Source organism: Genypterus blacodes, unplaced genomic scaffold (assembly GCF_046128005.1).
Source record: "Genypterus blacodes isolate CSIRO-AG114 ecotype Tasmania unplaced genomic scaffold, CSIRO-AGI_Gbla_v1 ptg000015l_1, whole genome shotgun sequence".
In the NCBI taxonomy this organism is placed as follows: domain Eukaryota; kingdom Metazoa; phylum Chordata; class Actinopteri; order Ophidiiformes; family Ophidiidae; genus Genypterus; species Genypterus blacodes.
The window spans coordinates 2,337,501-2,365,403 of record NW_027466829.1 but is presented as its reverse complement, the minus strand read 5'-3'; the positions used below and the strand labels follow the sequence as shown (position 1 = coordinate 2,365,403).

The 27,903-nt window shown below is 46.4% G+C and overlaps 2 protein-coding genes across 9 annotated transcripts in view; one reads left to right on the top strand and one right to left on the bottom strand.

The window, feature by feature from the left end:
• The first annotated feature begins 367 nt into the window (after positions 1-367).
• Positions 368-13,553, top strand: nup205 (nucleoporin 205). Its single transcript, XM_076139772.1, has 42 exons — positions 368-415; positions 1,397-1,539; positions 1,696-1,867; positions 1,988-2,132; positions 2,273-2,432; positions 2,529-2,757; positions 2,897-3,061; positions 3,179-3,354; positions 3,476-3,592; positions 3,698-3,835; positions 3,936-4,086; positions 4,186-4,391; positions 4,616-4,798; positions 4,974-5,024; positions 5,121-5,330; positions 5,449-5,686; positions 5,836-6,025; positions 6,162-6,282; positions 6,412-6,493; positions 6,639-6,803; positions 6,999-7,123; positions 7,292-7,406; positions 7,572-7,721; positions 7,901-7,975; positions 8,102-8,259; positions 8,377-8,457; positions 8,593-8,784; positions 8,901-9,108; positions 9,244-9,342; positions 9,456-9,604; positions 9,770-9,961; positions 10,112-10,233; positions 10,452-10,584; positions 10,705-10,831; positions 10,996-11,069; positions 11,230-11,355; positions 11,554-11,680; positions 11,919-12,091; positions 12,263-12,392; positions 12,512-12,640; positions 12,804-12,880; positions 13,020-13,553. Exons 1-42 carry the CDS (start codon positions 388-390, stop codon positions 13,170-13,172), a joined length of 5,985 nt encoding a protein of 1,994 aa, XP_075995887.1. The 5' UTR covers positions 368-387; the 3' UTR covers positions 13,173-13,553.
• Positions 13,554-14,149: 596 nt separating this feature from the next.
• Positions 14,150-27,903, bottom strand: part of fgd4a (FYVE, RhoGEF and PH domain containing 4a) — a 36,377-nt gene continuing 22,623 nt past the window's right edge. For 6 of the 8 annotated variants that reach the window (XM_076139790.1, XM_076139807.1, XM_076139782.1 and 3 more), the window contains 16 exons: positions 25,220-25,372; positions 24,487-24,676; positions 21,659-22,091; positions 19,735-19,824; positions 19,500-19,645; positions 18,800-18,956; positions 18,571-18,709; positions 18,419-18,477; positions 18,179-18,325; positions 17,382-17,554; positions 17,095-17,125; positions 16,910-16,990; positions 16,652-16,777; positions 16,231-16,368; positions 15,927-16,067; positions 14,150-15,839 (listed from right to left, as the gene is read on the bottom strand). In XM_076139790.1, coding sequence (XP_075995905.1) covers positions 15,588-15,839; positions 15,927-16,067; positions 16,231-16,368; positions 16,652-16,777; positions 16,910-16,990; positions 17,095-17,125; positions 17,382-17,554; positions 18,179-18,325; positions 18,419-18,477; positions 18,571-18,709; positions 18,800-18,956; positions 19,500-19,645; positions 19,735-19,824; positions 21,659-22,091; positions 24,487-24,676; positions 25,220-25,372 — 2,456 coding nt within the window. In that variant the 3' untranslated portion in view covers positions 14,150-15,587. The other 2 variants (XM_076139837.1, XM_076139831.1) reach the window with 2 other exon arrangements.

The following is a 27,903-nucleotide window of genomic DNA, read 5'->3' as shown; positions in this document are numbered from 1 at the left end:
GTTTCAGCACATTATCTGTGTTTTCTTGAACAGTAAAGTTGAGAAATATTTGAAGATTTGAAACTGAACATAATTATTTCTATTTTATTTATCTATATATTTTACAAAGCGTGGGATTAAATATCAAACACTACATGTTTGGGGGACATCTAACTTAAATTCATTGATATATCCACTAGGACCTCGCCTGAAGAGATAAATGAAATATAGAGCATTGAGAAAGAGATTGACCGAACTGAAAAAATAAATAGAGTAAGAAATCGTAATTGGGCATTTTTTAGGTGGATGACATAGAAACATTTTATCATAGCATCGTTTATTATTTTAAATTTCAAACCGGCACAAGACGGTTGCACTTCCGTCCAGTTTTCCGAATGCGAGAGTATCATGGCGGTGCAGATGGCGGTAAATTCGGGTATGAACTATATTTAATTCATTTCTAATGTACTCGCGTGACTTTGCACTGTAAGCTTTCGTCGATACTTCCCATATAACAACATATATATTTGCCTCTCAGCCGCCTCTTTCATTCAGTGTCACATTTTGACCACATGGTGTTAGATGTTTGTGAAGTTCAGGTTGGTGGCTAGGCTAACTTAGCTATAGCCTTTTAGCAAGTCGCCGCATTTATTTATGTCCTCAAAGTGGGCAAACACTCTTAATTACGACTTAAATCTCTAAACGACGTTGCCCGTAAAACCACACTTCACAGACACTTTGGTTCTCTACCTGACGCCACTCAGCTGTCAACACACAACAGTTAAGGAAGTTAAAATGAAACAAACGTAGTAACATATTTGCGTTTGACATTAGTCGTGATTTAATTCGCTGCTTATTGCCTATTTATGGAGCTATGGCGGTTAATAGGTGGAGCATGTTTATGTATGACGTATATATTAACTTATTTATACATAACGCCCCTTTTGTGTATCGGAATCCCCTATGAGCTTCTAACTTTAACGCAGTTTGTTTAGAGCCTTGTGTTACCATAACAACCTACAGTTGAACGCTGAACAGATTTAAGTGTACATTAACAAACAAAACAAATGTAATTCAACGCTAATATCTAATAACCTGTTTTCATTCACATGTTCGTTTTGTATTGGTAGAACTATGACTTAATGTATCATATAATTATAAGTGCACTGTATGTATAATCAGCAACAGTGACATAATAAGTTTGTGTGTGATTGACATTGAACCTCTCTGACATTGATTGTGATTCATGCTGATGATCGGATGGTGTGTGTGACTTTTGTGTTCTTCTACTATAACCATAATCCCTGAAAGGACTGTGCTGTTTCTACACTCAGTTGATGCTTATTGACAGATGTGCATAGTGTTTGTTTTGGTGAGCGATGTGGTTAAATCCTTGAATCTTCATGTGCCCACCCAGGAGCCAGTCTGTGGGGGCCGCTGAAGGAGCTGTGGGAGACGGTGGATGGGGCCGTGTTAAGAAGACAACCAGAGAGCGTCCACCTCCTCGACCTGCAGCTCAAGAAACACAAGCCACACTTCCTGTCACTCTTCAAGAACCCGGTGAGACCTTGTGCAAATAGAAACAAATCCTATTTATTAGAAGTAATATCAGATCTATACCAGTTGGTTATTGGGATTAAAGAGAAAAAGGAACGTCTTGACAGTGAGTGAGACTATTGGGTGCTTTAAGTGAAAGACATGTTTCATTATTTTCAGCCTAAGAGTGCAGAGCAGAGAGAGAAGGTGCGTAAAGCCAGCACAGAGGGCATCGCCATCCAAGGTCAGCAGGGTTCACGACTCCTTCCAGAACAGCTCCTCACAGAGGCCTTCATCCTCAGCGATTTGTTCGATATAGGAGAGTTGACAGCATTGGAGCTTCTATTGGCAGGTAAGAAGCGCTTAAGACTTTCAGTAGCTGCTTTTCCATGCTCAGTTTTCACTCTGAATGGATCCATAATTTGCTGCCAAGGCCTTGCACGACTGCTAGTTCTTCCTCATCTTTCCACAGGTGAGCACCAGCAGCCTCATTTCCCAGGCCTGACGCGAGGGCTCGTGGGCGTGCTGCTGTACTGGGATGGAAAGCTTTGCGTGGCCAACTCCCTGCGAACGCTCATCCAGTCACGCCAGGGCAAGACCTTCACCCTCGATCTGAGGTAATGACACTGTAAACTTCTCACTCTAGTTGCCTGCAGGTAGGACATTCTAACCATGACAGGGTAACTTAAAAGGTCTACATAATGAGTTATTATTATCTGGCTGAGATTTTATTTGTGCTGTGTCCGTCCTTATTAAGTGGGGAGTTGGTGGCTCTGACGACACGTTTCACAGATGAGCTGATGAGCCAGGGTCTGACCAAACGCATCCTCACCTTGGTGTCAGAAATCAATGTGACGCGCGAGTTTGAACGGCTGCAGAAGGAGCGTGGCCTCGGTAACGAGAAGCACAGGAAAATGGTGGGAACACTTTTTCTCTTTCTGACAATTTGATTAGAGATGTCTTAGAGCAGCGATGGACTATGGATTAGCTATAACTTCCATGCTTCTTTGCAGGTTTCTGATCTCATCAAAGAATGCAGGCAGGCACTGGCGGACAGCTTGTTTTCATGGACGTGCCAATCACCGTTGACTAAAGACGACACCCTGGCTCTCATTGGCCACCTGGAGACGGTGACAGCTCAGGCTGACGGCTCATTGGACAGTGTCAACCTGGCTCTGGTCATGGCGCTGCTCTATTGCTTGGACGTCAGCTTCCTAGAGCAGGGGACAGAAGATAGAGAAGGTGAAAATAATTTGTGTTTAATCCATGTTTGTAGTCATTAGTGAAATTCTTTGATATCTGCTTGTTTTAATGCATACGTTTGCCATTATAGTATATAGAGTTACTGAGGGGATGTTTTGTCTGTATTGGGTCGCTCTAGACCTTCTCCAGGTATTGCCTTTACTGACGGAGAGGCAGTATGTGTCTGCAGTGCACAGTCGCCTGATGGACGGTCAGCCCTGGAAGCTTCCTGGCCTGCAGGCTGTGTGTCGGCTGGCCTGGGCTCTGTCTCTGAGGATCCTCTCCCAGCTACCCCAAGGCTCTGGTAAGGCCCCCTCCGCCCCCTCAGAAGAGTTGTGCTTGGGCATGAATTATTAGAGTGGAAATGATGTAATGGCCTTATATGACATTTACACACGGTTTGTATGTGTGTCTTGTGCAGCCCTGCTTGAGTTCACCGAGTCAGATGAGGCTCTGACTGACCAGGCCCTACTGGGAGACGTCTTCCTGTTCATGAAGGAGGGCATGTTGGGATGTGAGAGCTTTTCCAACGATGAGTTTCACATCCGTCGCCTCCATTCACTTATTACAGACTTCCTGGCGCTCATGCCCATGAAGGTGAGTAATGCTGTAGTTGCACCACTGCCATTGTTTTGTTGACTCAGTGTTTCCATTGCATGGAATGAGAATCCATGTTACATTTGTGATACATTATTTACAAACTTTGCTGTGTTTGCAGGTAAAGCAACTACTGAACCGTGCAGATGAGGATGCTCGTCTGGTGCACATGTCCCTACAGATGGACAGTGAGCTTCCATCGTCGCTGCGTAAAGACTTAGACCACCTCATGGCCCTGGTTAGTCTTCTTTATACACACCTAGGTGTTTAAATCATGATTGTTGTTAAACTTAATGATAGTAAATCAGTTTTCAAAATGATGGACCCTGGTTCGTCTCTACAGATTGGAGAATTCTACAGCAAGGAGCTGTTTGGGCTGGAGCTTGGTCTGGAGTATTGGTGTCCCACAGAATCCCTGCAGCACACCTCCCTGCAGGGATCCTACCTGGGCATGGCGCTGCAGAGGCCTCCACATAAACAGGTAAAAAAGGTCTTTCCCGGATCACCGCTCTCAAAATATAGAAGACCTTTTTGGTGTTGAACTCTTTTAATTAAAATATTGATATCTTGCTTTGCTGCAGGTGGTTCTGTCCAAGTTTGTGCGTCAGATGGGAGACCTTCTACCATCCACCCTCTACATCCCCTATCTCCGGATGCTAAAAGGTCTTGCAAATGGTCCTCAGTGTTCCCACTACTGCTTCAGCCTGCTTAAAACCAACGGAGCCACACACAGTAAGATCCGATTGTTACCATCGTCATCATAGAGAAACATTGCTTTACCTGTGCTGAGGCTGTCATAGTTAAACCCAATTAACTTCATGTATTTTGCAGGTGACAATATCCAGGGAGTATCAGGCAGCCCTGTGTCCTGGGAGCACTTCTTTCACTCCCTTATGCTTTACCACGAGAACCTGCGAAGAGACCTTCCAAATCCAGATGCAGCACATTACCGCCACCCGCCACTAAGGGGCATCACTCAGAGGGAGCTGGATGGACTCACATCCTTCTTGCAGTTGCTCACCACCATCATTACTTGGGTATGACACAACAGAATGAAACTGACATAGAAAGATCACCAAGGGAAACCAAATGAATCATGATCTTGGGGTAGTGGGTCTAAAATATTTTTAACTCAACACCGGTGTTCTTTGAAGTGAAAATACCGATTCATCAAATACTTGGTGGTGGCTGAGAGGGTTTTTAGAAAATATAATCTTTAACTGGGGTTGCCGTGTGTGTTTGTTTTATGTTTTGCTTCCAGAGCGAAAATGCTCGCCTGGCTTTGTGCGAGCATCCCCAGTGGACCCCAGTTGTAGTGATGTTGGGGTTGCTTCAATGCAGTGTTCCACCCGTCCTCAAAGCAGAGCTCCTCCTCTGTCTGGCAGCCTTTGGGAAGTCACCAGAGATCGCTGCCTCACTCTGGCAGTCCCTGGAATACACACAGGTAAAAAAGAAAATACAGGTTTTGTATTTATTTGCTGTAACTCAAGGTGAAGGTGAAAACTGACTTGAAAAATTTGACATTCATTAGAAAAGTTTCATTCATTTTCTGTTGTACATCATGTAGGGTAAAGCTTTATATCATCATATTTTCTAAACTGTTGTAACTCCATACACAGGTCCTTCAGACAGTGCGAGCCCCTGGCCAGAGGCAGGCAGCTGGTATTGAGGTGATTATTTTTGTAAAGAGTGCACATATTCTCTCTATTCAACCCAATTTTTAGACTTTATCAATAAACCATGTTTGCCTTCCTAATATATCTCAGGTTGAGCTAAATGAAATCGAGTCGAGCTGTGAGGAGTACCCACTGACACGAGGCTTCTGCCACCTGATGAGCACATTGGTGGAAAGCAGCCTGCCTGTTAACCTGGGGGCTGGGCTTCGTGTGCCAGGCTTCCAGCCCTACTTGACCTTCTTGCGTGACTCTGTGTTCCTCCCATTCCCCACAAGAGCCTATCGGCGTCCAGCTGAAAAGGTACAGTGCTGCGAAGCTCCTCTGCAGGTTAATTACAGGATCAAGATGTGTCGCTGCAGCACGCATCGGTGCTCATTAAACACCCAACATATACCCAGCGTTTGCTTTTCCTCTTCAGTGGGAGGTAGCAGATGCTGCTCTGGAGGTGTTCCACAAGCTGCTACGTGACTATGAGCCCCAGCCATCAGACTTTGTCCAGGAAATGGTGGAACTGCAAGGTGAACAGGTCCCAGCCCACAAGCCTCCTGGCCACACCATCATGTTCCACTTGCTCAATGACTCGCCCATGCTGACACTTTGCCTCAGCCTGCTGGAGGAGGGTGTACGCCAGCTGGATACCTACGCACCATTCCCTGGTGAGAGAACATACGCAGCCGCCATCACAGAAAGTTAAATGCCTTAGCAAGAACACGCCGACCCTGCATTCTCCCTGCATTCTCTTTCTTTCATTCTCAGTGCTCTCCTTGCCTATTTGTAAAATGTATGCTTTTGTCCTTCCTTGCAGGCAAGAAGAACTTGGAGTCGGCAGTGCTGCATTGTTTGTGCCTAGTGGACTTGGCACTGCAGAAGGAGGTGGTGTACATGGACCTCCTAAGGGAGAGCCAGTCTTCCCTACTGGTTTCCCCCTTAGAGCAGCTCCTTCAGGGGGTCAGTCCTCAAACCCGAAGAGCTGATCACATTGTCAATATTGCCAGGTAGGGGCATCACAGATTTAATAGAGGCGTTCAATGTAATCTGATGGAGTTTTGCTTACTGCATTCATCTCTTTTTTTGTATGTCTCGATATGTATATAACCGGTATATACTCCCACCTCATTGTGTCTGTTGCAGGTACCTGTACCACAACAGCTCCAACCCAGATGCAGCTTTCCACAGTGCCAAGATCTTGCGTCATATTGCCAACTACCCAAATATTCAGATGAGGCTGGTGGGAGATTTCACACATGACCAGGTATGCATGTTAAAGATATGTTTTACACAAGATTACAGGACAGAAAGTAAAATAGCTGCATGTGTATCAGTGAAGCTTTCTTTGGTGACATGTTTGATGTTCCAATATGTTTGTATTAATGCCCTCCAGACTGTGAGTGACAAGCTGATGGCAGGCTTTGTTGAGTGTCTGGACAATGAGGAGGCAGAGGAGACAACAGAGAAAGGAGATGGTGAGAGAAATGGGCCACACATGTTATTGTTGTGGTCTTTAAAATTAGAATTCTGATTTCACAAAAGTGTAACTGGATATCTTGCATTTTTTAAATACAGAAAAACACAAATCTATATAAAACCCTCCAAACTGTTAATTTCCAGACTCCGACCCACTAAAGAAGACAGCAAGGATCCGACACGAAACCCAAATCCATATCCTGAACCTGCTCATAACCTCCTTGGAACTGAAGACCCCGAACCTTGCCTTATATCTTTTGGGCTATGAGGTCAAGAAGCCGGTGTCATCCACCACTCTCCAGGACCCAGGTCAGTCATGTTTCATCCACCATATTAGACAGCCAAGGGTAACTGAAGTGATGATACAGTTGGTTAGGGAACACAGATGGTGGTGGAGTGGGTGAGAATGTCCTGCTCTCCAGCATCATGCTTCTGCTTTATTTTCTCTCAAATCATCAGTGTCTTGATGATGTTCTTCCATTAAATGTTTGCTCTATCTTACAGGTGTCTTGGGATGCTCACGGAGCTGCCTGCACGCCATCTTGAGTCTGTTACAGAGAGGCACTGAGAGGAGATCCGGACCTGTGCTCACCCATCAGGCCCCACACCTCGCTGAGCTCTGCTACCAGGTCATTCTCCACCCACAGCGCCCAGACAATGAACAAGCTATTCACCTCAACATGTCCTTTAAGCCTAGGATGATGAATGAGTGTATGAATCAGGCAGGGATGGTCTGGTTTATTAGAAGTGCATAGTCTTTCAGTTATTAATGTTTGTCTTTCATCTCTGTCACTCAGGTGATCTACCAGCTGTGTGCCTGCTCAGACACTTCTGGTCCCACCATGCGCTACCTGAGGACCAGCCAGGACTTCCTGTTCTCTCACCTGCAGCACCTACCCTTCATCCTGCCTGGTGAGTTCACTTCCTCTCTGCTTTTCTTCGTCACCGCACAAAACACTTGTGCAAGAGCAGGCGGATAGAAGAAGAGTCAGAAGGAAGTGTCATTGATCAAATGTTAATAGATGTTCCTTGTCCTTTAAAAGTCAATGTCTTCCCTTTGCCCTCTGCCCCCTTAAGGTAACCAGATCGCTGCCCTATCCCAGATGTCTTGGCTCATGAAGACGGCAGCCATCGAGCTGAGAGTGACCTCACTGAACCGTCAGCGTTCTCATACACAGCGTCTCGTCAGCCTTTTGCTGGATGACCAGCCACATACTCAGCCTGCAGGTATGGACTTTTACCTAATTTCCCCTTATGAGTGCATAACATTTCAATAAACACACAGCCTTTTAAAGGATAAAAAATAGTTTAATAGTTTTTACTATAGTTTGACATCACATTTGCATGAGTCTGCAGATACTCGGACAGGTATATCATGTGTGTAACCTATAAACCTGTCTTCCCAGCTGATGGAGAATCATACATGGAAGAGGAGAGCAGATTAGTCAGCGGGTTTCTGCATTTTGATACAGTTTCTAAAGGTTTGTTCAATCCCATTCAAATCAAATATTTCCTGCTAAATATACTTAACAGAACATCTCACCATGCTTGAGTCATGACACTAGATTGACCTTTTTTGTTCTGCTGTTCCTGTATGACGTCATCAGTGCGCAGGAAGTTGCTGAGTGTGCTGGACGCCATTGAATTTAGTCAGGATATGCCTGAGCTGCTGCAGTTGGACTTCTTCGAGCGCACCCAGATAGAGCAGGTGATCGCCAACTGTGAGCATGTCAACCAGCAAGGACGCACTGTGTGTAACGTTAAGGTGGGTTTGCAGTTTGAAACAACTCTTCTGCTGTTGTGTTTTTTTTGTGTAAATCTGTATTTTTCACTCTTTATCTTCCACTGATTTAGTCATATTATGTTCTCATCTTTCTCACAGCTGCTTCATAGAGTGCTGGTTGCTGAGGTGAATGCCCTGCAAGGAATGGCAGCCATTGGACAGAGGCCCCTGTTAATGGAGGTGAGAGAGTCCTAACGCAGATGTGTGCTGTATTTTCTAACCCCAATGCAAATGGATATCTTGGCAATAGAAGTTGGCGGACAAATGTTTCCCCTCGCTTTCCCCTCACGTCTGTCCCTGGGTTTATTCCCAAAGGAGGTGAACTCGATCCTGCAGCAGGTGGTGGAACGGAACCGTGTCCGTCGCAGTCTCACTGCAAAGCGACATGCGCTGCAGTCCTGGAGGAGCCTGGTGGAGACATTGCTGATTGCCTGCCCTGCCGATCTCATCCCTGCTGATGACAGGCAACTCATCATCAGAGACCTGCTGCTGGACCTGCATGATAAGGTCAGGACAGATCTTTGTCACATGGAGTAATTTGGAATGACGCCATAATCACAGCAAGGAGCGTCCCCTGCTTTCTATATGTAACTCAAACTTAAATGTTTCCCTACACAAACCAGGTTTTATCTGAGGATGCTGCAGGAGAACTGATGCCAATTGTTGCTGGGGCAGTCTTCACACTGACAGCCCACCTCAGCCAGTCAGTATTGTCTGAGCAGCAGCAGGGGGTGGGACTAGAAGGTGGAGCATCTTCTGGATTTGCCTCCATCGCCAACTCCGCTCTGCACTTGATCCTCCGCAAGCTGCTGGACTTCATCCTGTGTACTGGTGAGTGATGACCTCATACTCCTTTAACAAACTGTATTTCTAAATATATTATTATATATGTATTATTAAATATATATATCTAAAAAATACACTAGGTTAAATTTGATGTTCTTGTGTTGTCTTCTTCTCCTCAAGGAGGTGGATACCAGCGTCTGCGTGCCCATCTTTATGGCTCTCTGCTTTACTACCTACAAATTGCCCAGAAACCAGATGAACCTGACACTTTGCAGACAGGTATAACACAAATACTTATACAGAAGGGAAAATGTGAATAATAGGGGTTTGTTTGAGGGTAGCAATGTTATGGTACGTCTGTTCATCTCAGCTCTCTCTCTCCATTTCTGTAGCAGGGAAAGCGATGTGGGACCGCCTGACAGCGCCTGAAGATGGTTTCTCCAAACTGCAGAGAGAGAACCTAGCTATCATTGAAAGCTATGGCAAGTCTCTTATGGACGTGGTGTGTAGGGACGCCTGCGACGGTCACGAAAGCAGCAGGGTATGAGCCATCAGTACTTTACCTGATTATGTATTTCTTTAACATTGTAGATTTTATATCAAAATATGTGTTCAGTTTATTAGCTGATGTATATTGATACCATTGGCTGTCCTTCGTGACATTGCGTTTTTTTTTATTGTCCTTGTCTCATCTCCTTGTCCTCAGATGCTGGCGCTGGCAGTGCTGGACCGGATCCTGTCCATAGACCGCCAGAATCAGTGGCTTGTGTACATCTGCAACAGTGGCTATCTGAGGTCACTGGTAGAGAGCCTGAGGCAGGATGACACAGCCCTGCAGAGCCTCCTCGCACCTCAGCCACCCCTCCTCAAACCCCTTTATATCTACGAGAGTAAAATGGTGAGGACCTGTACACCCCTGTCTGGTTCTTCAAATCCAGTTCTCCATCATTATCATGTCATGGAGTGGGTTGTTTTGTGCAGGGTGTTTCACTGTTGTATCACAGAAGTCCAATTGTCTGCTAAATCTGTCTAAATTAATGTTTTTCAGGCTCTGCTGACTCGTGTGGCTAAGACGGGCCAGGGAGCTGTGGAGCTGCTGTGCTGTGGGCTGGTGACTCAGCTGATCGAGTGCCAAGTGTTTGACATGGTCCCTGACAGCGACGCACACAGGTGAGGAAAAGACATTTTGACGAAAGCATCTTTAAAATGACCACCGTTACACCTCAGAACTACAGCTCTTCCATCTCGTGCTAATTCCTGGCTCTGATTCACAGCTGTTGACATAATGAGAACCATGTAGGATTGGAAAATGCACCCTGAAGCTTTTACAGATGTAGAATCTCTAAACCTTCTTAATGTTTTCATGTCTGTACACATGTGCTCTGCAGGTTGATGCGAGACCCGTCAGGCTTCATCCCTAGCCCCCTAGATCGCTACAGGCAGATCCTTCTACCAACCCTCAGGCTCTTCCAGGTGATCCTGACCTCTACAACAGTGAATCACCAACAGGGGGCAGCACAGGTAAGCACAGCACCTACAAACACCACACCTTACACTGAACATTCGTAATCAGAAAGATTATATGTTATATATAAGTCCTTGTATGTCATGTAATGTGTTTGTGTGTGTGTGTGAGTGTAGGTCCTCCAGTGGCTGATCGTCCATGCAGACACCATCCAGTCTTTGCTGCGCAGTCAGGAGCTCAGTATGGGAGCTTTACAGGAGCTCTCTCTGATCACTGGCATCATCAGTAAGACGGCTCTGCCAGGTACAAACACAACCAGGAGCTCCTTAGCTTGTGGAGATGTGCATTCAACTACTGGACAAAATAACTATATTTTGCTGTGTAAAATTTTCCCATTTCCACGATTCAGTCCTCATATTCACTGACACAGGACAGTGATCACATTCTGAATATGTTTTGTCCATCAGGTGTCCTCGAAATGGGAGGGGAACTCAACAGTCCTGCTCTTCTAGAGTTCCAGGGTCACATTAACAGATTCCAGGTGAGACGACTTTACTTAAAATCATGTATATCTGATTGTTTGTACGCCCTGCTTAGTTGTATTGTCTTGTTTCACTGTAGTCAGGATCTGTTCCAGGGTAGAATACATATCTGTCACAGTGTGTATATTTATGTGATGTAATATGTCTCTTCCTTTGTAGCGTCTGTGTCTGTCCCTGCTTGGTCGTCTGGCGGGAAGTGAGAGGGAGAGGCTGCTGAAGCAGGCGGAGATGGCACCTGGAGACTCTGCAGAGCGACGAGAGGAGATGGAGGTTGCCATGCAACAGGTTTGACAAGGGGTATAATAATGGGATAGATGGGCGACATATGTATGTGTGTAATGTGTATGTGTCACTGTGGTGCAGTTTAAGATGTATCTTCAAGAAAAAGAAATAAGAAATCATCCATTAGTACGACAGCATAATGTAACATAGAGAAGGGGGGTGAAAGAATCCAATGTGACCTGAGCGATGCTCCGTCTGTAGGTGTGTGCGAACATCATGGAGTACTGCCAGGCCCTGCTGCTGCAGAGCTCAGCGCAGGCCCAGTTCAGCATCTGCCTCTTCAGTCCGTCTGGCAGTGAGCCAGCTGGCAGGGATGGAGGACGCACAGGTCAGTCATATTTACTAAGTGCTTATAATTAACACAATGATTTTATATTACTAACAAGCTGTACTTTTCTATGTGCTAAATCACTTTTTAATTACATTCTATGAAACATTTAAGCTTGTAAATATTTGTTTTGGGTTGCCGTTCAAATTGTGTTTTGTGGTGCGTATCCACTTGCATCCATGGAGCAATACACTCCAACATCTTCCTGAACCTCCCTCTGTGCCTCCTCTCTCCTCAGATCTGTCCTCCACCGTGCCGTCAGTGTTGTACTCCCGGGCCCCCAGCCTGGGCCTCATCCTCTACCTGCTGAAGAACAGCACTGCAGATTTCTTCCGGTTCCACCAGAGTCACAGGCAGAGTCTGGGCAAGCTGCAGAGTCTGGATCAGCTCCCCCCAGAGGAGCTGAAGGAGGTAATAATGGACCTGCGTACTGCTGGCGTACACACACGGTTTCACCTCTTCAGTTTTATCCTAACCATCTGCTGTGTAGTCTTGACACTGTCAAATGTTGGCGTGTTGTGTTGTTCACCTTATTAGTCCCAGTATGTGTTCAGCTCTCATCACAGCTCTCATCCTCTGTAGTTGTGCCAGGGCCTGGTCTCCGGCCCAGGAGGGGTGGACAAAATCTCATCAGTGCAGAGGAGCCTGCTGGCCAAGAGAAGACTGGTCCAGCTCATCAACAACAGAGCCAAGCTGTTAGCTCTGTGCTCCTGTATCCTTTTGACCCCCCAACTGACGGGTCAACTCAGACAGTGCAAGAGAGGATGTGACTTGGGTTTGTACCAACATGATGAGGCGTCGTTAAAGGCCTTGACCTGCCCTCTTACACAGATGTGATCGAGACCTGTTTGTTTGTATTATGGCGCCACCTGGAGTACTACCTGTTGCACTGTACCCCGACTGACCCCAAGGACTCCCTCCTGCCTGGAGCCGGTGTTTTTCGATCACGCCTCACAGATGGTGAGTTCAGATGTGGAAGATGGTTGTAGATTAGCGGCTGGGTTGGGTTTGCATTGAATCTATAGAGATCGTTATGGTTACTTGTTTTTGACCAGCTTAAGTTGTGGGAAATTAATTGTGTGTTGATAGTAATTGATTTTTCTCTCCCTTATTTTTCCCCCAGACTCGTTTGGTGCATTACACGGCGGTGGAGGCCGAGGTCTGGGCCTGTCCAGGGTCAGCCAGCAAGATCTAGACCAGGTAATACATGACTGTGTACTCGCCAACAGCAGGGTGTACATGATGCACATATGAAATGTTTTGTAGTGTCTGGTTACGTGTGTGCACAGTAGCTTCATTATTCCTGATTCCTTTGTGTACCTCCTCTGTGTGAATGCAGCTGCAGAGCGACATGGCTGCAGGTTTCGGGGAGGCTCTACAGAAGAAGCTGCAGGAGGTGGAGGGCTTGTACAGCCAAGTCCGTTCCCGCTACACTTTCATCCAGGCTTTGGTCCGCAGGATCCGCGGACTGCTGCGACACCGCAAAAGCTGAAACAACCAAACACAAACTGGCCAAAATCTGACCCCTCCCTTTCTATTGAATTACACACAGAACCTCTACCTAGCACATAGATGAACAACACCAGCCAGAAGTGAGATCAAGAAAGGACTTCTAGTGTATTCAAATGTTTGCTCTGTTTTTTTCTTACTGATATTCTTCAAACTCCCTTCTCAAGTGTGGCGAGACGCTAAGGCCACTCTAACGTATTTGTGACCCATCGTGATGTCGCTGACTTACTAAAATGAGAGAATGTAACTTAAACACGTTCATGCAATTTTTAAGGTTAAAGATGCAAGGATTTAATATTCTTTCATTTGGTCTGATTTCTTTTGTTTTCTATTGTGAAAATAAACGTTTTCTAAATGAATTAAATACTTGTGTGGTCCAAACAAATACAACACAACATCCACCGGGTGTCAGCATATCCACCGGGTGTCACTGCCTGCTGACAGAACATCTTAGTGAGTGTCACCCGTCACTCGGTCTGCAGTGACGCTGCACTTGGTGATACATTTACTGGCAGACTAAAGGACTTTGTCACTTGAGAACTGACATTGACGTTACTGGCAAAAGGTCACAGCTTCAATCATCATGCAAAACAAGGAACCACAACAAGGTTATTGTAAAGTATAAATGATCTGCATTGTTTGTTAGTTTGGCTTGTGATCATTTTTATGGCAGAGATTTATATCCACATTGATTCTAGTCTGTGCACTAGATTATGACATAAATTAACTGTCATGTAAACAATTTCCCTTGTAAACGGATAAATTAATACATTTTTCTAGTATAATTAGTGAACGTAGTATCCAGTTAATTCTGTGCATGTATCTTAATCCACATTTGTCTTATTGCAGTACAAGCAAATCTAAAGAGTTCTGATTATGTGTGTTGCATAGTAACGTTGCAAAGGTTTCAAAATAGACCCCTATAAGAAAAATGGATAAAATCACAGTATAAGCTAGAGCCACGTAGATCATATTTAGTTTTATTTTCTTTGAAGGTACACTTATATAAGACTTGAAAGTGCGTAGATTCTTAAACCTTTGGGGAGGAGATAAAGGGGAACAGTGAACATACAAAATCTGTAGATACATTCAGATCTCATACAGGGAAGTTTGTGCTCATTTATGAGTGAATACTGAGGAGGTGGAAGAGTTGGCGGAGTGAGACTCAGGTCAGCACTGGGTAAATTCCGTAAATGTAAATGAACACGGTCACTGTTGATAATATAGGCACATTTCCCCCTTAAGTCCATGCTGGCTCTTTGTAACACCGAAGATTTTCCCGTCTCAGCGAAATGAAAACCTACCTACTGCACTCAGTCTCAGGACGGAGGGATGGAACCTTCTTGTGCTACTTTTAACAGATCATGCTCATCATATTCTATAAATTACTTTTTAAATAATAAAAATTAATTACAGCTTTGAAAACATACATTTCTTCCACCATCTTGTTATGCAAATATGATTGTGCTGCATGGCGGAAGAAACTCTCCCAATGCGTCTCTGTAGGAAACCCTGTCACACACAGATGAACCGGGGCCCGTGACTTCCTGCAGTCGGACGTCTCTCCATCGTTTATCCACAATTAGAAAACACAGGGTTGCAAATGTGCTATTTTATTACAAACAGCACAACTCAGGGCCACGTGAAGAAGCCTTAAAAGTTCAACCAACCATTAAAATGGGAGTGATTTGCAGATTATTTATAAACAACAGCTCTGCCAACGTGCATCGATAGATTGAACAGACTTACATATTTTCACCGTTAGGCAAGTGAGGTGAGACGAGGCTATCATCATCATCTAACTACACAATCATTCCCCCCCCCACTCCTGCAGCCGTCTCCTCGTCTAACAAAAAAGGGGGAAATGCTGAATACTTTACATCATACTTACATGTTTTTGAAAGCAAGATTAAAACAGATACTGTACATTTAAAAACACTGAAAACAATTACATTTATACTGTACAGGAACACAGAGCTGAGTTTTAGCACCAGCAGATTTAGATTCAACCGTCCTCTTGATTTGATTCACATCCTGTGTCAGTCGCTGTGTAAGTCTGTGGTCTGTAGTCCACCGGCTCCAGAGGAGTTGACGTAGGTTAAAATGTCCACAGACTTTGAGTTTGAGCTGTCCTTGATAGCGCCTGTTAGAGGGGACTGGACGTGATCCCGTGTTCCCACTGCTCTAGTGTTGATTGTACTAGAAATGTCTTTTAGTAATCCAGCACAGCTCCAGCAATGAATCAAAGTTCTGTCATGGTTTTTTTTAATCCAGGAAGAAGCTAGAAAATATGAGATTGGCAAGGAAGGACAGTTTAACCAGCACTCATCTCTGAACTTCACTTTCTGTCCTTGAGCGATCCAACAAACGGTTTCCTTGTGAAAGAAGCAAACATGCCCTATGTGCTATCAGCACCTGAATCTTGTGTGTTGTTGTCCACGTTGGAGTCGCTGTCGTTGGGTTGAGGGCACGTCGGCATCTCTCCCGTCACCGCCACTCGGATCACTTTCAACCAGCGCAGCTTGAGATCCTCCGTCTCTGCTGCGAAGTTGTGGATAGATTTGGACTGGGAGAGGCGGAAGGTGGCGGGAGGGTCAGTGTCCTCCACAGAATAGCCCAGCAGAGGGATGGTGCACTGGGCCTTCACGTCCTGAGGAGAAAAGAGGAGCAGAGAGCCAAATCAATGTCTGCTGAATCAAAATGTGACATTATCAAGTATCAAGTCACAGGTTTTTACCTGCGGCGCTCCGTAGAGGTAAAGCACCAGACACTCCTTCTCGGGGATGACGCCCCACACTTTCTGCCAAGGCTTGTTCTTCTCGCAGTACTGCAGGAAGCCGCACATGATGCTGCTGCCTGTGAACTGAGCCGCCTCGATCTGGACAGGGGGGAACGATCACGGACATGAAGCAAGCAATGAGGCGAGGAAGAGTGCGAGGTACTTCTTCCTCATTTCTACTTTAATTGTATATATACACATTGTCCTTATTTGGATTCTGCTGTGTGTGTGTGTGTGTGTGTGTATCTAAACATCCTCTTACCTCCAGGATGCCCTTCCTCTTGCCCTCAGCTACACCTTCTCCAGTCAGGATGCTGAAGCAGTCTTTGCAAACTTTGTTCAGCTTGTTGCTGTCATATTCAAGCTGCGCCTTGTTGTCTGAGCATTTCCAGCACACCACCTGTAAGAATCCAATTGAATTATCTATTGTTATTATCAGCGTATGTGAATATAAGGAATGTTGTATTCATTCTCCCGTCCCTCCATAAATCTAACCTCTTCCCTTAAATTTGATATTTGGTTAGGAAAAGGAATATCCTGTCTTTTGCTATTGATACAAAGTGATCTTACACACACATCAGATTGGTAACAATTATTATAGATTAACTACTGCAATTGCTCCCCTCACCCTTGACACATTGACGTTCAGGCCGACACAGGAAGAAGCTAAACTCATCACTTACGTTGCCGCACGCTCTGCAGTGGTGCCTCCTCCTCGTCAGAGCGTTAAAAGGCTCTTTACACTTCATGCACATCGTCACCTCGTTGTCGCGGATCCACCGGGGGGCGCGCTTCCCGAGCTCTGCCGTCTACGGAGAAACAAACGCACACAAAACACGCGTTGTGTAATGACAGCGGCAGAACAGTGTCATTTGATGAAATAGGGGAAGACATTTTTAGCACAAGTCTTGAAGTTGCGAAACTTGTGATGTGATACTCACCGACACTTCCTCTGTGTCTCTGGAGGCGCTCTTGAACGTTTCATTTTTTTGCAGAAAGATCTCGATGGTCTTCCGAAAAGCCTGAATGACATCACAACGTCAAATCAGCGAGATTCGTTGCAACTGGCCATGTAACATGTAACATTAAATAAGAGAGAATAATAAATAAAGGTGAGTGCTTGTACCTTAATCCAGTCGGCCTTTTCCTGTTCTGAGCTGAGGAGGAGAGAGCAAAGCATTACAAATAATTAAAATGTACCCATAAATGTGTTTACATGACTGAGGAGGCCAATTAAGATCTACCATAAAACCACTAAGGTCCCAGATGAGCTCATCTGTACAAGTGCATCAAAACTGTAAGTAAAGGATCTGAGCTCATTTACTGTGATAGCTTCAATTCCTGATTTTCATTTCTGTAGCCAGATCAGATGACATAAATGACCCTGTGTGCGTGTGTGTGTTTAAAATGTACCTGGCCTGAAGCTCCAGCGTCCTCTCCTTCCCAGATAACGTGAAGGTGTGTGGATAATCGTCGTTGGTGGTTTCCAGGACCTTCATGGCTTCGATGCCGATCCGCGTCCTCACCGTGTACTTGGGCCCTCCCAGGCTGAACTTAGGCACGCAGTACAGCAGCATGTTGTTAAACTGAGCAGAAACAAAACACACATCGGATTTGTTTTTACAACATCATCGGGCTGATCCAAGACAGAATCAAGAAGTCATAGCAGTCAAGAGCAGCAGACAGCTTTGTAAGTTCTGCTATTTATTTCCTTCTTTACTATCGCAGCTAATCCCAAAGCGGCTCTGCCAGTCAGCTGTGGTTTTATTGTCTGTCTGGTTGTTTGATCGTAGCTCTTAGAAATGAAAAGAGAATACGCAGCACACTTAACGATGGTGCAGTTTTGAAAACGGTCGGTCTGGGGAAAGTTATCACGTCTGAATCTGTGGAGTGAGCTGCGTTTAGGTTTCTGCTCTTCCTTTGACAGGGTGGCAGTCTTAAACAATGTGGGTCCCTTTAACGGTTCACTTGGGAGACATTCAGCGCCGAGATTATATACAACAGGAGAAACAATCACATCACCTGGCTCCATCAGTAATTGAGAGGTTTGCTGTGGCGGCCCCTGATGTATCCTTAAACAGAGGTGTTCCTGCCATGATATTACTCATTTGATTCAATTGACTTGTGCGAAGATGCTCTCGCCTCAGTCGATTGCCCCGCTGCGTCTTTAATCAGATAAGAAGACTCGCTGCTTTGACGGCTTCTCTCACCAGGAAGAGGTATCTCTCCATGGCCGAGGTGTTCCTGGCCGCCAGCTTCAGGATGTGGCCCTCTTTGATGAACTCGTTGGAGGCGTGAACGATGTCCTCCTCCTCGCCCAGCATCTCGTAGATCTCCATCAGCTTCTTCAGATTCTCCTAAAACGGGGAACGGGAGAGAGAGAGAGAGAGATTTTAGTTGTGGCGTTCTCATTTTAGATGGTGACGATGACGGATGGGTTCGACACTTACTGATTTTCTGATGGCGCTGTTGCAGTGAGTCGCTGCCGTGGCGATAATTTCTAACGATTCTGAGGGAGGAAAACAAAGATGTGTGATGCTTAAGCTCCAGCATGATGACAAACGTACAACCTGCAGCGAGGAGTTTGGATTCTGCCGCTCACTTTCTGCATCTCGCCGGTCCGGGTCGTCCTGAGGCAGCTTCTTCAGATAGTCTTTCAGCAGCATCTCATAGCGAGGGATCCTCTGCACCGGCCCCAACATGTGATGCTGGAGCGTGAGGCTAGCGCACACTTCTTGAATCTGTCCACCAAACAAAAACAAAAAAAGCTCTCACAATAGATCTTTTTAAACCTGGACCTCTTTTCTTAGAGCACATGATCGTGGCAGCACCTGGATCTCCTGAATGATGGCCTTGAACTGAGGCGAGCGGTCCGTCCACAGCTTGAGCAGCTCCATGGCTTTTTCGAAATTCTTCAAATACTCTGCATACATCTTCAGGAAGGGAGTGAGCTTCTGCAGGATGTCACCGATGCGAGGTGTGGACGCCCTGCAGGAAGGAAAGGAAGGTAAGGCGTCGCTCAGACACAATATAAGAAGATAATCGACTTTGCAGGATTAGATCGCACTCGAAAATGACAAAGTATATTTATATGGAGCTGTAGGTTAAGGTTAAGGTGAAGTACTATACTTAAGTGAGTAAATAAAGCCTCACCAACTGAAATGTGCTGTACTGAAGCCAAGAACAGTATTTTTTAGTATGAGAGCTCAGGACAAGAACAAGACAAAACAAGGAAGCACTTAAGACGGAGCAAACCTTTTCCAAGGCTGAACATTTCTTTCTAATTCGTCATAACATCCATCCAACCACATTTCAGTGCAATCTTGACTTTTATAATTGCTTTCCGTGACATGAATACATCCCTAGAATGATTATCGAACTCATGCGATTCATTCAAGAAGAGCAAATATTTGACCGCTTGAATACCAAAAATCTAATTCTCGTTCCTCATAGATCTGAATCTGAAAACACACACTGAGACTCTTGCATGTGACCTTCTTAAACTCCTACTACTTCTGGATCGACCCTCACCATTCGCCCATGCGTTTCTCCAGGTCTGGAAGGAGGAACTGGCTGTGAAAGGTGTGAATGGAGGAAATGTTGGAGAAGATGTTCTTCACCACTTCCACGGGGAACGTCCCTTTAGCTGCCTCTTCCATCAGCTTGGTACAGAAGACCTACAAGATGAGGTAGGACACATATACAGGGTCAAATGTAGCACGTGCGAGTTTGAACTGCGACGGGATCGTAGAGCGACGTTCCTCACCTGGTCCAGGAGATTGAGTCGTGCGACATACGCCTTCTCCGTTTGCAGGAGCTCGCTGGCGATCTTAAACAGCTTCTGTTCGTTCGTCTCCTGGGGGGGAAGTGAGGCAGAGTGGACGTTAGTGGGGAATGACAACAACACGGGGATCCTGAGTAACGTCATCCTTGATGCATTAAGGAGGCGTTAGAGTGATCTTATCCTTTAGAGTTCAGGGTCAAACAGTCAACATCATGTCTGTTTCTGTCCAACACGCCACCGATGACTCAGACCAGGACTCGTCTCTACAGAGCTGACAGGACTTACTAATGCAGAAGTGTTGTCATTTTGCAACTGTAGCTTCCTATCCCAACAACTTCCTGTTTAGTTCTACACACACACACACACACACACACACACACACACACACACACACACACACACACACACACACACACACACACACACACACACACACACACACACACACACACACACACACACACACACACACACACACACACACACACACCTCTCAGAAAGGGAAATGAAAAGCTGGGCGCAGGGAAACGACACAACTCGAACATGTGATTGCTGCATGAACAACCTCCGTGCAAGAGCCGACACACACACACACACACACACACACAATAAGTGAGTTACAGTGCGGCTGTGGCGAAATCTGCATATTTTTTTGTGACAGGCCAAGGCACGTTTATGATGCAATGACCAGCCAGTGACGAAACCACGAGTCTCGTCTACGAGCATCACATTTACTACATATTTCTCAGTCAGTAAAAGCACCGTGTTGCATAAGAACAATAACAACTCATGATTCATTCCAAGGAGACGACCAATAACTCAGCAAACCAGTAATATCTATTATTACCAGAAACAAAGTTAAATGATAGTGAACTCTATACCAGCCATCTTTGATTCCATCCTTTATCATTTTACAGTGAAACGTTCCACCTCAGGGCTGCAGCTCACTGAGTTCAGTCAAACTCTCCGGATCTCGCTTTAATTATTAGACTTCCACACGCAGCACAAACACGGTGATCCCTGCTGAAGGGTATCGCCTCTGTTCCTGCAGAGGAAACGCGTCGAGGGTTAAATGAATTACTGCAAAACCTGTCAGACTGGAAGGTTTTTAAAGTGGCAGCTCAGCGCCAAAGCAAAGTAGAACCACCTGATAACTCAATATGAAATTACGCAGGGAATGAAAATCCATTACCTGTTAAAAATAAACCCCCCCTCAAGTTGAATCCATGTTCTGATTGATTAATTTGCCTCGATGAGTGTTTGGGATCTGAAAGGATTCGATTAGTCAAGGTGATGCATTTGTTTCCGCGTCGAGAATCGGAAGAATCTCATTCATCAGTGGTGGTTCCTGTTTGCAACACGTGGACGCTTTGACTGCAGGTGTGCTCCCACAGATTACAACAGCGAGGGGCGGGGGGGCATAGATGTGAACCCGGGATAGCAGTAGATAAGAGTGAGCACAGCAGGCTCCCAAGAGGGGGGAGGAGGTGGAGGTGGTTGTGGGCGCAGACTCAGCTGCTGAAGCGCTCGACATCTGTTCGGCCTTCATGGAACATAACCCCCTTTACCGTGTTCTAGATCACACGCACACACGCACACACACATACACACTTCCCTTATAACGCTCCTCTCTGTGTTCTGTGCGGCCCGGAGGTTGAATGAGTGCAGAGGAGACTTTGGTGTTAACTGCACTGCACACAGAACCTTAATAAATGCTGACCGTTTGTCTATCGGAGGCAAAGTGCAGCGTCAGAGCAGAAACACAGCAGGAAGCAGGGGACATAAATATACCTAGGACACGGGAGGAATAAATAAACGTGACCCTGGGGTGTGAGGGCACCAAAGGAAGAAACACACACACACACACACACACTCACACAGACACATACATGCATTCTGTACGTACCTTCTGCTCTGTGCCTCCTTCTTCTTTCCCGTGTTCCCTTTCCGTCTTCGACCCACTGTCCTCATTACCGACTCCGCTCTCCGTCTCAGTCTCAGTCCTGTCTGTGTGCGGAGGCGAGTGATCGCCACTCTGCTCTTCACTCTCGTCCCCCATGTCCCCATTCACCAGCTCGGCCGTCTCTATCCTCACAGAGCCGTTACTCCTCTCCTGACTGCTCTCCTTCTCCATCTGCGTTAAAACCCCGTTGGCCGGCGTTTTGTGAGCATCCCTCGGCTCGACCGGTACAGAGTCTGAGCCTGAGTCCACCACTGTGTGGTTTTCCTTTATCCTGTTGGTCTCCGGCTGCTTCTGGTAGGCGCGGTGAGCTGGGCTGCAGTTGGCCGACTTGCTGGTGGGCTTGTGCGTCGAGCCGTCTCTGTTGTTGTCCATGTTGCTGGAGGAACAGAGGAAAAGAGAAAGGAGGAAGTTGGTCAGCGCGGCATCAGAAGAGTTAATAACCAGAGAGGAAACAGGAGAGAGCCTCGGCTGAAGAGAGAGAAAGAGAGCGTGGAGTCTGCTCCAGCTGACGAGCCGGTGATCGAGGGAGAGTGTGAGAGACGACAGCCAGCCGAGAGCTATAGCACGTGTGTGTGTGTGTGCGAGAGAGTTAAAAATAAAACTGTGGAGATGCAGAAACTTCCCTCTGCCTTGTGGGACCGCACCGAGCGGAGGTAATGCAGAGGAAGTGTGTGTGAGCGCAGAGAGAAGAAGGATGGGAGGCGAAGAGGAGGAGGAGAGGTACAACACAACTCCCCAGAGATACCTTACTGTCCTACTTCCACACACACACAGAGAGAGAGAGAGAGAGAGAGAGAGAGAGAGAGAGAGAGAGAGAGAGAGAGAGAGAGAGAGAGAGAGAGAGAGAGAGAGAGAGAGAGAGAGAGAGAGAGAGAGAGAGAGAGAGAGCCCACATTACACACTGCACTGTAAAACCCCTTTCAGGCAGGCTTTGCTCCAGCATGAATGCAATGGAAAAACAATGTGTACAAGGCGATTTGAAACACAGGACAGGAATGGAAGCTACATCAACACATGCAAAAGGACAGTGACCATCCAGAAGCTCCACATCCTGACCAGCTGTTTCTCTCTGTAAGTGTGTGTGTGTATGAGTGTGTGTGTGTGAGGCTCCGGGCCGGATCTGTACATCCAGCCAGACGCCCTCCCTCCAGATTGTGTCCTAATTATCCAAGCTCACTTCAACGCTGCTGGAATTTCATTCAATGTTTTGGGTTGGAGATTTTAGGAATCTCTCTCTACTGTAAAACAAGTTTCTGCTGCTAATTCTTCAGCTAAACTCTTTATAGTCTGGATGTGACTGTTTGGTAAACAGGAAGTGTGTATAGTCTAAATAGAGGAACAATAAAAGCCCGGTGACACTACACATGACTCACAGGCTGCAGGCCACCTGAGGTAACGAAGAGTCTCAGAGGAAAACAAACATTACTAATCTTTACCATAGATATTCAACACTACACACAGTTTGACTTTATGTTTTACTTATGGGTCCATTAGCGCACAGGTGACAGAATTCTTACCTCAGTGTAAGAACTAACCAGGGGACAAAGGGGCAAATCACATCTATATTCTACATTTCTGCCTCTAAAGACTCAAATTAAGAAATCACAACGTCGACCTTTGCTACATGTGCGTTTTCTCTTTCTGCTCTTTTCACAGCCGGTCTAAAACACAGCAGGTGTTCTGGCACGCGACCGCTCCCATGTGGCTTTAAGAAGAAGCTGAGGCACCTGAGGGCAGCCGGAGCCACGAGAACCAGATTAGTATATTAACCGGCTAATTCTGTTCCGGGTGTTTCTCTTCTCTTCAGTGCCACTAGAGGGCTAATCCACTGAGTCACACATACAGAGCAACTGAGTGAGAACAGCCACGCTGACCTCGTGTCACACAGGGTGAGGAGAGCTGTGGGGGAGGCCTGAGACATGAGGCCATGAGACAGCACCAGACTGAGCTGCATCGCTTAACCAGCTGAATTTTCAGTGGGGCGCTGACGCAGACTGGAGGTGTTTGGACTCTACTGTATGAGCAGCGCCAGACAAAGATGCCATTATTGTGCCGCTCGCTGCCATCAATGGACCTTCCCTCGCACGGATGAGGCTGCTGGTATAATCAAAACACGACATGGAGCGGAGAAGAGAGGCAAACACATATCAGAAGGCAACCGGAGCTTAAAACGGAAACGACCTCGGACAGACATGAAAGACGCATCGGAGAGATCCTACCTCATCCTCCTGGGCTTCATCTCGCAACCCTGGGTCCCGTCCCACGACGCAGTGAGGACCTGCGTTTCCCCTCGCTTGCACAAATCCCCTTTCATCCCCTCGCGCACACACACACACACACACACACGGCTTGTAAAGCAGCAGCTAATCTCTGCTCGGTCCGTCTGCGGCTCTCTCACTGATCTGAACCGCTACCAATGAATCAGGCTAAGAACAGACGCTTCGATTGAGGACTTCTGCTTTATTATCCTTGAAATAGTGGCAGGAAATGTTTGGAAAGACAGAGTTTTGTGTTTGCGGCACGCTTGAGGCGTCACCGTGATTACAACCGGCTCTGTTACGAAAGCTGTTAGATGACGTGGAAACCGGAAACGATCTATCTTGGGGGGGAAATTGCTCCACTGGTCACAGACTGCAGTGGGCGGTAAAGATCGGCCCAGACCTGAGTCAGGAAAGTGATTCAAGCAAGACCAATAGACCGATAGAATAGGATAGACGAGGCAGTGATAGACTACCAAGATTGTAGGGAAAACAATAAAAAGAAGCTCCTACCGGTTCTCCTCAAATTTGCTGATGAGGTCGGACACTTTAGAGTGTTTCTCCCTGTTCACTGCTCCCCTTCCTCCTCCTCCACCTCTGCCTTTCTCCTCCATGCTGGATTTAAGCGGCGGCCTCTGCACGCGTCCCAACGGGGATTGCTGATCCGTCACCGGGCTCTGGAGGTGCAGCGGTTTGGGAGGCACTGGAGAGAAGCGAGAGACAAGAAAGCGTTTTGCCTTTTTGTCATCAGGGATTTTCCTCCACCGTCAGGTCTGTTTAGCAATGAAGGGGCAGAAGGAGAAGCTTCAGGTCGAGCCAGACTGAGCTGAGTGAAACGTTATAAGTTACCGAATAGAGCAGCTCGCTTTTACTTTCTCTTATACGTTCTAAACTCCAAAACTCCAAACCTGATAATGGGAACAGAATTTCCTGCAGCAGAAGGGAGCATTGTCTGAGTTGAATGATTAACTCTGGGAAAACAAAAGAGGAACAAGGCTCAAGGTTCAGCTATCCAGGCCATCTTACATAACCCTATTCCTGTTTTCACTGTTCCCCCTGCTGTGGCCTGAACGTGTGATTAGTCACTCTGTTATAGAATATAAATATAGAGAGAGAAACAATCAGTCTGCATGTTTCAGGACTTTCTCATGTGGAAGAGATGGTGGTGAGAACGTGGTCATATGAACATGCAGGGGGGGATGTGATACCTCGCCATGCGCTGTCGGGGTGAATCACACTTGTGTACCTTGTGGTTTAGGTTGCAGCGGAGACCTGCAGCTGAAACCTCTTCCATTGACGCCCCTCCTGCCCTTCTCGCTCCCGCCCGCCCGATTAAGGCAAGCCCTCACGCTGGGCGGGCTGTTGGTGGTGGTGTCGCACGACGCGCTTCTGCCCAGAGCTGGAGGACAGAGACAGAGACAGAGAGAGAGAGAGAGAGAGAGAGACAGACAGAGAGAGAGAGAGATTTAGGAGGACCATACTTTTGATAATGCAAACATCTGTTTCATCTGAGACAAACCAACAACGAACACATGAAGATTGTGTCCGTCTTTCTCTTTAAATCTTTGTCCGATATACAATCACACAATTTCACATTGCAGCACTCCGATTGACTTCCAAACTCATTTTTAGCCGGGTATATAAACGGTTGACTTGATTATCCAGCTAATGATCCGGTTGATGATGGGCCCTGGTGAGGTTTCCCCCGCCCAGCTGGCCCCAGATGGTTCAGCTCATCACCAGTGAGGCGGAGTGAGTGTTTAGATTCACCATGCGGGCTCGTTTAATGCGTGGACAGACACACAGCCCCCCCAGACGGGCAGTGTTTACAGTAACCTAAACCTCCCCCTGTGACCTCGCAGCCACTTACACACAATACACACACACTGACACGCTCAAGGTATTGCAAACGCCCATATATGGTGCAGTCGTCTCTCTCGTTATTTAACAAGAATAGTGTCCCTTACTGTCCATTTAAGGCGTCCACTTAACAAACGGCACTGATGTCCAGGCTGCAAAACGGCAGAATGAATGTAGCTTTGTGTGAATAAACAGTGTGTGAAGTGGTCTGATCCCGCTCTCTTAATCTTTCTGAACCAAATACCTCCTTGGCTCAACACCAAAACATCCAAGTGAAACCACAGCAATGGGAGAGGAAAGCCACAGAGAAACCTTGTGTGCACGTGTGCTGGGCTGAAAGACTTTAAACCTAAGAGAGAGAGAGACTCTAAGACCTGAGCCGCTTCCCACCAAAACAATCAACTGCTTCATTAAAAGAGAACCAAAACAATCTGTTACTTGATTAAAAGAACAATAATTAAGGTTCTTTCCTAGTGACTCTTTTTATTTGTAATTAATTGCAGAATTTCCACTTGGGGCCTCTCTGTGTACCACCGCCAGCCCGCAGTCCACAGTTTGAGAACCCCTACAGTAGAATATAAAGCATTTAGTGAAGGAAAGGGACATTGTGACATATTTTCTGATATAAATCACAGAGAAGAAGCCTCAGTTTAGTGATGGGCTCCGTCTCCTTCCGACCAAAAGTAGATCAAGCTGAGATTATCTCTACTTTCATGCCAGCATATCATCAGGCCCGCTTTAAAAGGAACTCCATATGGACATGTGGTAGCCTTTATGATGCAGTGTGTGTCCGTGTGAGAGTGTGTGAGGCTGTATTTATGTTCCCTGCACTGATCTTTATCTTACAGCAAAGGAAGAAGAAACACCACAGAAACACAGAGTCACAGTTTCTATTTTTAAACAGCGCGACCGTAATTAGAGACAACAGCTCGGACTGGACGCGCTCCCACGCCGTGTTTGTGAGAGACCACTTTCTTCAAAACGCGGCCCCCTTAATTACCGATGAAAATCCCGGGTAGGCCGCCTCAGGAATTTCTCGGAATAACGTGCTCGGCTTCATCTCGCGGCCACACCGAGGATGATGAGGAAAAGGCCAGGGAGAAATTATCCACTTTATTACACGTTTATGCCTCAAAATGAAGCCTCCGCCTACACACAAACACACACACACACACGCAGGGGGTCCACTTCCCACAGCCTTCCCGCCTCTCTTCCCCCAGACCTATTATCAAACGTGTCATGCGCTCGTTACTCCGCTGCAAATCACCTCTGTCAGCTTTCACTCCAACTGGAGCGAGTTGTGCAAGTGTGTTCAGGTCTAGATAAACTTCCTCCTCTTGCCCATGTGCCAGAACACACACACACACACACACACACACACACACACACACACACACACACACACACACACACACACACACACACACACATACCAGTATCTTCTCATTAAAACTGGCTTGGCACAAGTCATAGGCCGCAATGTTCTGTCAATTAGAAGCAGCCAGATGCCACCCTGCTGCACTCCTTTGATGCTCCTGCTGCAGCCGCCCTGCTGGCCGGATCCTGCTGCTTTAGGATCACATAAACCCACTGAGAAAGAAGCTTCTGGAACAACTACTCCATCCAATACACAACCAGAGAATAAGGAGTTCATTTAATGCATCTGGTGAAATACTTGAATTCAGGACAGGGTGAGGACTCTGACTGACTGACTGGCTGTCTCTCTCACTCACACTCACACTCACACACACACACACACACACACACACACACACACACACACACACACACACACACACACACACGGCCTTGAAAACGTCTCATTTGTTAAAGGTTTGGCAGAAATGACTCATGCGCCCTGACGTTCCCACCTGCTGCTTTGTCTGAACTGATGAATTGAAGCTCGCAGCTCTTCAGCAGAGTGTGTGTGTTCACCTCTGCACAGCTTTACCATAACCAAACAGACACAGATGTCAACACTCTGTCCCTCTCTTTTCTTTTGGTTAAACACAACAGCAACATCGTGACCTCCAGGCAGCAGCGGCGTCACCTGACAGCAGGCAGCCTGTC

Bases quoted from the DNA above. Each gene is read 5' to 3' on its own strand.
- nup205 (XM_076139772.1), top strand. From the start codon at position 388: ATGGCGGTGCAGATGGCGGTAAATTCGG. The intron at 2,758-2,896 runs GTGAAAATAATT...GGGTCGCTCTAG, and splicing joins GGGGACAGAAGATAGAGAAG to ACCTTCTCCAGGTATTGCCT. The intron at 7,407-7,571 runs GTGAGTTCACTT...TGCCCCCTTAAG, and splicing joins CCTACCCTTCATCCTGCCTG to GTAACCAGATCGCTGCCCTA.